At 35.9% G+C, this 11,695-nt stretch overlaps 1 protein-coding gene across 1 annotated transcript in view; it reads left to right on the top strand.

Moving 5' to 3' along the window:
- Window positions 1-6: 6 nt before the first annotated feature.
- LOC142339872 (cilia- and flagella-associated protein 58-like) overlaps window positions 7-11,695 on the top strand; it is a 47,368-nt gene continuing 35,679 nt past the window's right edge. Inside the window, exons 1-5 of the mRNA XM_075390191.1 lie at window positions 7-97; window positions 4,432-4,759; window positions 5,131-5,334; window positions 9,839-10,014; window positions 10,567-10,880. Of these exons, the coding sequence (XP_075246306.1) occupies window positions 4,493-4,759; window positions 5,131-5,334; window positions 9,839-10,014; window positions 10,567-10,880 (961 nt within the window). The 5' untranslated portion in view covers window positions 7-97; window positions 4,432-4,492. The remainder of the gene's footprint in view (window positions 98-4,431; window positions 4,760-5,130; window positions 5,335-9,838; window positions 10,015-10,566; window positions 10,881-11,695) is intronic.

Raw genomic sequence — 11,695 nt, 5'->3', positions numbered from 1 at the left:
ATGAGGCACTGCAGGAACAGTGCAATAGCCTGCAGGACAGATTGGAGACTGCAGCTGTTGAAAAGGCGGACTTGCACAACGCCTTAATTGAACTCAGGTTTGAAATTTTAGATAAAACTTTATCGTTTTTTATGAAACTTAATTCAAAGGGCAATAAATAGGGCCAATAAATAGTGTGTTTATGAATATGTTTGCATTTAACCTAGGAGTTAAATCGTATGTTTCCCTGAAAACTAACACATCAAAATCAGCAGTCTCCAGTAGAAGCATATATCTGATAATTAAGCACATATTTTGATCCCACGTTCTGTTGTAAAAGTTTCATATCAAGTTCCATAGGGCAGCTAAAACATGGCCGATTGATTACAGTGCCAAATGTTAATAAATCCAACTATTTGAAGGAATGAAATTGAGGTGAAACGAAAGAAAGTCACCTGGGTATCATGATATTGCCATAAAAAGAAAAGGATGAACAGACCAGACACCATTTATCAGATTCAGCAGGATAAATGCACTTAGGTCTGATAATATACTTCATAATAAAGCTTTTCATTAAGCGTCTCATTAGATCGAGCGCGGTAATTTTTTTTGATCGTTTGTGAATATGGAATTTTCTTGTAAACCATTTGATTGGATCATATGATCATATGAGTGGAGAGCAGACAAAAAATCTAAACCAAAGTTTAGATTTGAACAATCAGCCTCCAAAATATTCATGAAAAAAGTTTGCTCAAAATTTCTAAAAAAAATTCATGACTCAGGACCTTCGAATTCCAAACATTATGATTAAATTTATCAAATTAGAGTGAAAATAAAAACATCTTTTGTTTAAAACTTTTAAAATGGACCAATTGAATGTTTTTTAAGATTCGCAGCGAGCAGTCTTTCATTTTTAGAAATTAATTTCTAATTTCAGTTGTTTTGAAACTTCGATAAAAAATTTTTGAATTTTTTGCCCGTTCCTTTCTATCCAAATGAACAACTTTACATGGTTTGAGCTTAAATGGAAAAACAATAGTTTCACTCTTTGAAAATCGGCCAGCAGATAGCCAAAAACTAAACGCAAGTGACTTTCATTACCTCAATTGCGACTGGATGAAGAAAAGTAGAAAACAAAACAAGGAGGCTGGGTAATATGCGTTCGTACATTAAGTTCCGACCCCGCTCATTCACATTTTTCACTTAATTGTCTAACAAATGAGGAAGAGATAAAAAAAATTAACATATCACCATATAGTACAACAAACCACTAAAAGAATAAAACAATCTACTCTAGAGGGCCTATGGGACCTGTGGCTACCATAATATAACTACCAGAAAAGACGGCAATAAAAATCAAGTAGTTACAAATATTAATTACGACCAAAACTCCTTGTCCATTTTTTGAAAACCACTAATAACCAAATCAAAATGGCATCAGATAAAAATTATACTAAGAAAATTAACCAGTACTTTTTGGAACAAAACATGGGATTTTACCTCAGGGCGACTTGGCAACAAGTCGGTAGACAGGAGCAAAAGCGCCGTCAAAAGTTTATCGAAACATTGCTTTTTTTTTAAAAAAAAAAAAGAATTAAATTCGAACTGATTACAAACATTGCGCATCAAATGAAATCATTGAGAGAGTCTTTTATAACTCAATAGAGAGCGACTGAGGCCTTTCATTATCCAGAATATGTCATACGACTACAAAAAGAACGACAAATACAGGCAAAAACGAATAAAATGCACGAAAAATTATGCACGAAAACGATGTCCCCCCAATCAATTAATTATTAAGCTGATCACTAAAAACAATAAAAATCTTCGTTTGCATTTTTAGCAGGTCACAATGTTTGTAAGTAAAATGACGCCCATTATTGTAATACTGTGAAAAGAAAACAAAAACCTACAAAAAAGGGGCAAATTTGCAAAAATCACGAAATTTGGTTTTATGAAAACTGGTTGTTCCAAGAAGAAAGACCATTTGAGAAAAATAGAACCGTTATGGAGAGCAAATTGTATTTCAAAAGATAAATAATGTGAATTGCATATAAGACTTTAAAAAACAAAATTTAGGCAGTCAGCATGTATAATGGTCTTTATGCGCTAATCCCGTTTCCTTTTGGATTTTGACTCTCGGATTTTTTAACTTTGACTCACCTGATTTTAGTTTGTTTAGCTAAGAAACTTCTTTTTTTTTCGCAAATATAGTAAGGGAAGGGATAAATTAGCGTCAAGTAGGCCAATAGTTTTGCAAATTATTGAAATAGAAAGGAACAAAAATAGACAAAGTCAAAAAAATTTTTGTCTGACAATGAAAGAATAAAAAACCTGGCCAAAAAACAGCGAATAGTTCGAATACTTAGTATCAAACATCGCCAGCTAATGATCTGATTAGTCCCTTTATTTTGTGTTAATTTCAAGCAGAAGAAAAAGTAGAGAAAAGAAACATTCTGAAATCTGTATTCCAAATAAACGGTGAGGATACGACTCCAAGTCAAGTTGCTTCAACAGAAATTGTGGTACGTCTTCCGCCCAATCATTAGAGGACTGCTGCCCCTAGAATTAAACATTAAAAGCAATGCAAAACAGGAGAGCCATGTAGCAAAATAAAAACAAAACGAAAATTCTGAAGAAAATTTTTTAGATTGCTATTTACGAAATTCAATGCAAGCTAAATATCTCCATAGTTTTTCTCAACACGCATATATCATACTGACTTGTCCACGACCAGTAAATGACTACCGCAAGGACAAAAACATTCTAAAGCGAATTATACGAAAGTGTGTAATTTGTTTTTTTTTCAGTAAAATTTAGCCTATCAATCATTGAGGTCTCGCAGTCATAATTTATATCACTGAGAGGCCATGGTCAGTAATATATACAATCAAATAAATCCAAGTAACAGTGGTAGCTCATAAACCACACTTTTCAAAACACAACAAAGTTGACAGTGTTTGCAAGTTATGACAAAATTAAACTAATTTCAACCGAATCAAAAATAATTGTCACTTGCAATGCTATCATGGGCATTAAGACTTCACTAAATATAAGACTTCATAAAGACGGCTTAAATAGTCTATAATTGAAAACAAAGGACTCAACACTTAATCTATCTTTCAAGAAATGATTAAAAATCCAAAGTTGTCTCAATTGTATAATTTTGTAATATTTTATTGTTAGAAAGTTCATCTTGGCGGAAAAAGTGCACTTGCTGAAATTAAAAACATAAAAAACCGGATGTGATGAAAAGATTGCCCACTCCGACAAAATTTGTAAACTTAAGTTTTCTCTCCCCCCCCTCTCTCAGATTATCAATTAGACAAAAATTGTCTCAAAACTTCTCCTTGATTGTGATTTTTTAGCAGTTTGGCCTATACACTTCTCTTAAAATGCATCAATTGGCTCTGGTTCTGTAAAAAGCGCAGTTACCGAGCAAAAAAATTCACCGCTACTCGTTTTGGAGTTGTAAAAAAGAAGCGCAGTAACAACCGTTCACGATTGTTACGCTACTAATATTTACAACATTAGAGTGAATTAATGAGTTTTATGATGCTCATAAAACTGTGTGCCACGACGAAACTGAACGAGGTGAAGACATAATAAGTATCAATTTTCCTCAAAATTTGTGCCATTGTTGATTTTTCTCTTCCATTTCACGCAATTAGGAATACCCCAATATGTCGATTTTCGGTTAGCAAATGTTGCTAATTACCGCATTCTTTTATAAGTAGTTGAGTTTTAAAAAAATTTTGAACTTATTTTTTGTTCAGTAATAATAATCAAATAAAGATGTGCTCAAAATTGTTTCACATATAGAGGAACTATACATTTTTATGTCTGTGTGTTATTTTTTCTTTCGATTCTACATCTGGTTTTCTGTAATCTGTTTAATAGTCAAGAAGCTTCCAATAGAAGTTTTACGAGATTTTTGTTCTTTACAGTTTTTAATAAAAGTTCATCTAAGCACTTAAGCGTTCACGAATCATTAAATGTAGGAAATCATGAAAGATTGAAGCCGGGATATGAAAATTGATCAATTAAGGTTTTTCAAATGATCGCTTCAATTTCGAGATACAATTCAAGCTCATTTCAATGGAAGCCCATTTTTGATTATCTCCGCAAAAGAAATCAATCGGGCAACAATGACTTACCAAAGAAAACCAGGGTAGCATAACCTTTCTAACTCCCAAACAAAATTGAGGGTTGGAACAATTAAGGTAAAATATTACAATAACTCGATTCAGGTAGATTTACTTGCTCTCCACAAGTGTAAAATCACTTGGTACTTCTGATATTGAGCAGATGACATTACAGATTTTTGGTAATTTTAATAAAGTTCAGCTAAAAAAATACCTCGCCGTTCCAGTTATGTTGGGTTTTCATATCAGATATATTATTATATAGTTTATGATTTTTTTTTAATTTACAGGGCAACGTTTATTTCAGGAAGGAACTGGAAGCGAAGAAAGCGGAAGTAACACGTGAAGAGGTCAATAAAAAGTCTGTGATGCGAGAACGCGACGAACTCCAAAATATCCGCAACGACTTGGAGTCCAAACTGAAACACGGGGCGCTAAACCTCAAGAAAACAAACGAACAACTTCGTGAGACAATTAACGAAAACCAGTCGTTGAAGATGCGCTGCGGCGAAATGGAAAGTCAACTTAAAACCCAAATTGACGAGACTAATCGGATGAAAAATGAGAAGGCACAGATCCAAACTGATTTTCATCGTCTCAACACCTCGTATCATCAACAATCAGACCAGTTGAAGGTACTGAAGCAGCTCTCTGTTTGATTGGTTAAGACTTTTTCTACCCAGTTACAGGGAATTTTCCTGATGGAAATTTTATAAGAAAAAGGTTGAATTGCGGCAAGTTTTCACCGCATTCAGCGCAACTCAAAAAAATGAATCCCATTCTATGCACTCCTCCATCACAAATATGGAATCGCTTACCCAGTTTTGATCCCGGGCCTTCTGGTCAGCTCTTACATCTTCCATTGCAGTACCTGTCATATGGGCCATACTGATCAAAAGTATTTTGGGTCCTGAATGGTCTGATCAGAGAAAAATGTCGGCAATATGGTTTGACCAGATGAAAATGAACGCTAAGATGGACTCTGAACTTGTGTGTTTTTGCGTAGATCAGAGACAAGGAAGTGGGTGAGCTGAAGAACAGAGTGGGAGTGTTGATGAAGTCAGTGAAAGATCTGGAGAAGAAGTTGCGAGATGCGAATGAGAAGATCAAGACTCTTTCTCAGAGGAGTGAGGCACTCAGGAAGGAGAGGGATTCCTATATCAAGGACACCCACAATCTTCAAGGGCAATTGGCACAAGCTAAGGATCAGGTATTAAACAGAAGATGAACTGCCAAAAAATATCCCTGATTGAGATTAATATTTTACCATCTTAAAGTAGAGGTCACGAAGGGTCAGGTCATGAACTAACGCCCAAAAAATATCAAAAGCGATAATTTCCTGAAAATGTTGGACCGTTTTTGACCATAGTCCTCTTAAGTGGTGATCTCCTCTGAAGAGCATTAAGTGATAATTTCACCGATTAGTTCAAAGTTTTCATCTTTTGAGAGAATGTGTATTGTTGACATCGAATAAAGCAAACACTTTTAACCTAAGCAAAGATTTTTTAATGTAGGTTTAACAGGTATGCGGAGCTTTTGTACAATTTGTTACCGCATAATCCACATTACTACACATGGAAATAACAGAAAAAAAATTCATCGAGGTTACCAAAATAGGTTGCCGGCAATTGCGCAGCAATTATCCGCGACTTTATATTTTTTTAGCTGCTCAATCCTATAAGGTCAGTTATTTAAGCATTTGAGTGTAATTGTAAATTGCTCAAGGCGTGTATTTGTAATCTGGACAATAGTGATCTCGGCATTGGTCTATGCGAAATGTCAAATTCCCGAAAAGAATAATCAGCTTTGCAAAAATAGGCAAAATATTGCGCACAGAACTTTGCTCAACCTAACTATTTCTCTTCAATCACACCTTAATAAAACTCCGCAAATCAACACGAAGGAAAACATGACTCAAAAACCATGACAAAACTAATTACTCACGTGAGCAAACTGTTTATTTCCTTAAGGTCATTCAGAAAACGAATGAGATTAGGCACTAAAAGCAGAATCTTCTAACTGAAGATTTGTTTTGGAAAGTTGTTCACGAGTTCTTACTCAATGACAATTATTCTCAACAGACATTTAAATGCCGTTTCTGTTCAATTAGTACATACGACATGGTTGGCGCTTCAATAAAAAATGATAGTTACGAAGAAAATAATAATAACTTCCCGGGTCGAATGTCCTCCCTAAAATCCTCCCATTTTGATGTAAGAATGGGGAGTAATTTGTCTATGGGGGGTAAATTGATGTGAGAGTGTGGGGGTAATTTGTTCAGAGGGGGTAAAATGATGTAAGAGTTGACTGCAATGGGAGGACTTTTAAGGAATTACCCCCCTGACTGAAATTGCCATGTAAGAGTGGGCTGCAATGGGCTGCAATGGGAGGACTTTTAAAGAATTACCCCCCATGACTGAAATTGCCATGTAAGTTTGGGCTGCAATGGGCTGCAACGGTAGCGGTAGGACTTTTCAGGAATTACCCCCTGACTGAAATTGCCATGTAAAAGTGGGCTGCAATGGGAGGAGTTTTCAGGAACTACCCCCCGTGACTGAAATTGTCATGTAAGAGTGGGCTGTAATGGGCTGCAACGGTAGGACTTTTCAGGAAATACCCCCTGACTGAAATTGCCATGTAAAAGTGGGCTGCAATGGGCTGCAATGGGAGGAGTTTTCAGGAACTACCCCCCATGACTGAAATTGTCATGTAAGAGTGGGCTGCAATGGGCTGCAATGGGAGGACTTTTCAGAAATTACCCCCATGACTGAAATTGTCATGTAAGAGTGGGCTGCAATGGGCTGCAATGGGAGGACTTTTAAGGAATTACCCCCCTGACTGAAATTGCCATGTAAGAGTGGGCTGCAATGGGCTGCAATGGGAGGACTTTTAAAGAATTACCCCATGACAGAAATTGTCATGTAAGAGTGGGCTGCAATGGGCTGTAATGGGAGGACTTTTAAGGATTTACCCCCCTGAATGAAATTGCCATGTAAGAGTGGGCTGCAATGGGCTGCAATGGGAGGACTTTTCAGAAATTACCCCCATGACTGAAATTGTCATGTAAGAGTGGGCTGCAATGGGCTGCAATGGGAGGACTTTTAAGGAATTACCCCCCTGACTGAAATTACCATGTAAGAGTGGGCTGCAATGGGAGGATTTTTTAGGAAAATGCAGCTCAAAACTCTTACGTCTTTTTGGGCTGCATTGGGCTTCCAAGGGGGGTAAATTGGTGTAAGAGTGAGGGTTAAAAGACAAATTACCCCCCAACTCTTGCATCGTTTTACCCCCTTGGCAGACCAAAAAAGATGTAAGAGTGGGGGGTTAATTTGTCTTTTACCCCCTCACTCTTACACCATTTTACTCCCCTTGGAAACCCAATGCAGCCCAAAAAGACGTAAGAGTTTTGAGCTGCATTTTCCTAAAAAATCCTCCCATTTGCAGCCCAACTCTTACATCATTTTGGGCGGAAAAATTCAACCCGGGTTTGGTTCCTGGGTAATCGCAGTGGAACAGCATTAGGCTACAGCGGCCTGCTCTCAGTTGCCCTTTTTCCCCGCAATTCAGACTGTTCTTTTTATGAGCAGCATTGCTATGTGCATGCTACCATGCTGGTATAAGTTGCATGCTACCATGCTGGTCATAGAGGCGAGAAACAGGCACAAAAACAAATAAAAGTTTAAAAGTTTGAAAATTTTATCAAAAGTCAAAAGTTTGCTGAAAAGTTGCTAAAGTTATTGACGCTAATATCATCGAAATTTTTGTCATTTTTCAGACAAGTGAAGGTTTTAAAAAAGTTTTAATGGCTCCTTAAATTAGAGGAAATTGAAAGATGAGAAAAAAAATAAAAAAAAAACTTAAAGTAATGACGAATAGCAGTATAAATTTTTTGTGCTCGTGATGAGACCCATGATCATGTCCCCAACAAGAGATAAGAGAAAGTCTCACTGTAAAATACCCCTGATCAATGTGAAATTAATACTAAATTGAAACAAATTCAAAAAGCTGGGAGAATTCGATAAATCCAAGCATAGATGTTATATGGTTTAGTGACTTCTCCTTGAACCCCCGTAAAGCCCGTAGATTGTAAATATTAAGAAAAGAAAGCATATACCTGTAAATTGCCTCAAAAATGGCAGAAAAAATAAACTCTAGCCCTGAAATGCATCTAAAAATCCAATAAATGCGCCTAAAATAGCTAACATTTTGTCTCCTTCTTTTGATGCTCATGCCCACAAATCAGAGTTTTTATCTTTAAAAGTTGCAAAACAACTAATTTGAATACTACCAAGTTGGTCATATGGCAACAGACAGGCACAGGAACAACAGAATGTTTAAAAGTTGGAAAAATGTATCAAAACTCTACTTAAATTTGCTAGCGCTCTTGTCGCTAATATCATCAAAACATTTAATGTGCAAAGATTGATTTTTAGGACAACTGCAGATTTAAAAAAAATTATTGCTTTTTATTAAAGTTTAAGTCGAGTAAACTGAAAGATTAAGAAAATTTGAAAAAAATTAAAATAATAAAGAACGTTGCTACATTTTTCCCTATAATTAAAACTTAGACCTATAATTATACATCAAACAAGAGAAATTACAAAAATTTCATCGCAAAATACCATTGATCAATCTGAAATTATAAGCAATTTAAAACAAATTTAAAATGCTGAGAAACATCCACGGAAAATTGCATAATTCTTTTGTTCAAAATCCTTCGATTTTTTCACCTGGAATCAAAGCTTTCCAATTAACTTTAGCTTACTGGGCACTTGAAAGGTTAGTGAAACCACTTTAGGGACTCTCATGCATCGTAATACGAGAAATTAACTGACTCATCAAACATTCATGTAATTCCTTTTTGTTTAAAAAAACCGAAGAATAGTTCTAGATGAAACTATTAATAAGAGCCCATTCAAAGGCGAAGCGTTACCATAACTTTGAAAAAAAGACAATTACAGGCAGAGATGTAACATGGTTTAGTGAATTCTCCTGGAGCGCCCGTAAAATCTCCATAAACTGTAGTTACAAGAAGAAGAAAGCTTAAACTAGTAAATTGCGTCTAAAACGGCCCAATGGTAAACCCTAGTCCTAAATTACATCTAAAAGTCTAATAAATTCGCTTAACTTATAGCTATGAAATGCTTTAAAACAGTTACTTTTTCATAATTTTTGGAAAAACAATTTGGCGAAAAAGAAAGCAATATTTGAAAACCCCGCACGGAACAAATTGTTTTTCTTTTACCGATGGTTGATTTTTGTTTTCACGCCAACTTTTCTCTTGGTCTCTCAAAATCATGCAATATCAAAAAACAATCCATTTTTTCTGTTTTTCATTTTTATAAGATTGACATTAAAACTTGGCCTTTTGTTTTCCGGTTCACTGACACTTTGACCGACCACAAAGAGCCGAAGATCAGTATAACTCCTCTTCCAGCTTAAAAACAATTGAGCCTATATGCAAATTTGTTATAGATGTTTTTGTAAGCTTTCATGATGCTCGTTCCTCATTTGACAAAGAAGGCCTGCTCTCTATAACAAACCAATTACGGCTCTTGTTGCGTCAAATTTCGAAATTCTGAGACCAATATTTAAAATGAGCAAATATTGTTCATAAAACGGTTCGACGTTGAATATCTTTTAGTTGCATTTAAGTCACGTGACGGAGCACTTTTTTCTTGATAGACAAGTTAATAGCTTTCTCTGTGATGCAGATAAAGCAAATCAGACACGAGGGAGTGTCTACACAGAAGAAGTTAGAAGATCAGATGAAGGCGAATGCAGATCACAGGGAGAGGATAGCTGAACTGGAGAGGGAAAAGAGGAAGAGAGACGAAGAGATGAACAGACTGGGGGAAGAGAAGGCCAGACAGGAGGTCGAAAAGGGAAAGTTAGACACCACTCACTAATAAATAAATATAAGCAACAGAGAAGAAATAAACGGAACTGTCCCCTTTTCCCTCCGTGAACAAAATTTTTGTGTCTTTATTTACCATTTGTAAAACACAAGGATGCTTTTTATGGCACTGATAATGGTTTATGTAGCCTAATAAGAGGAGGGAAAATTGAAAATATTTTGTTTATACATTTACCATTATAATGCTGTAAATACAACGATTAAGGAAAGTCGCAATCTATCGTGAGAAAAATCAACAGTCTCAAACAAATCAACAACAAAAAATGAACTGTTACTTTTGCAAAATTGAGAAAAAGCGCTAATATTTCCCAATTTGACGCCGCAGACCGTATTTGACAGCATATCATATCCTAGTGATCCAAGAGTTAACAATCTTGCAAGAATCTGGCAAGCAAACTTGCAAGAGAATGCCTTTCTTCTTGCAAGCATCTTATTTACATCCGCTTATCACTAGGGTAGCTTAATCAGCATTAATTTAACAAACTCCTACCTCTAGCTGTATCTATGTAAAATTTAATTGTTTAGATTGGAGAAAATGATCAACAACCTGAAAGATGAAGTGACAGAAATAGAAAAGCAGGCTGAATCTTACAAACAGGAGTCAACACAAAAAGACATGCAACTATCCGACATCCAGAAGAAGTTGACGCAACAAGAGACGAGATCGAGGAACTCTATGAAGTTGTTTGTGGACATGAGAGACGATAGAGACTACTACTCGACTGCCACTGGTCATTTGCAGAGTGAAGTGGCTGAAAAAGATAAACAGATTGACAAGCTGAACTCTGACAAGCTCAAAATTACAAGAGCTAAGGAGTCTAAGGACAAGCATATTGATGGTAAGAGGGGATATAAACGTTAGATCTTTTGTAACGAATAACTAAACAGTTTTTAAGAGAAATTACGAATGCATTTTGTTCTGCAGAAGTCACAGAACTTCCCAAAAACATAGTGTCGTGGTCGATAACACGGGTCAAAGAATTCAATAAGTTGAATTTTAAATTAAATTTTGAACTGAAAATATACAAAAATTAGCCTGTATTTATAGTGGGTATCTATGCAAAAATATACAGAGAAAATTTAGATTAGCTAAGAATATTTTAAATGATTGGCATGTGAATAGATCTTAACTCCGAATCCCGGAGGTGATTTTCTATTTTCATCAGCATTTCATGAGAATCATATATGGCTTGGGTACATTCGAGTTCATTAGTTGGAGGTCGGTGGATGTTAAAATCAGGTTTCTGCTGGTGGGAGAATTTGCTTCTGACATATGATTGATAGGTCAATAAGATAATGATAGCGCCAAAACAAAATTAGAATTGAGTTTAGTTTTGTGGCCATTACTTATTGACACAGCAATAAAGTTCGTCAGGTAAGTTCTTCTTTCGTTCTTTGAAACTTTAATAAAGAAAACTTCTAAGTTTCTTGATGTTTCTTTGAAACCATCACATCCTTCCTCCTTTTTTAAGCAAGTTTGTGGGTATAGGTTCTCCAAATCTGTCGGGTTGTTTTCTGTTTCTTGTTGATGTTCGTGAAGGCTCTGAGGTTTCGGGTTATTGATGCTCTGCAGATGATGTGGCTGCAGAAGCTTCATCTTGAAGTGACGGTCCCACATCTGTGCTCTGAAGTTGTTGTTTTGATTGAGATATGG

The sequence above is a fragment of the Convolutriloba macropyga genome, chromosome 5 (genome assembly GCF_964194025.1).
Source record: "Convolutriloba macropyga chromosome 5, txConMacr16.3, whole genome shotgun sequence".
Taxonomy (NCBI): Eukaryota; Metazoa; Xenacoelomorpha; order Acoela; family Convolutidae; genus Convolutriloba; species Convolutriloba macropyga.
Note: the sequence above shows the minus strand (reverse complement) of the source record. Positions and strands in the feature narration are given on the sequence as shown.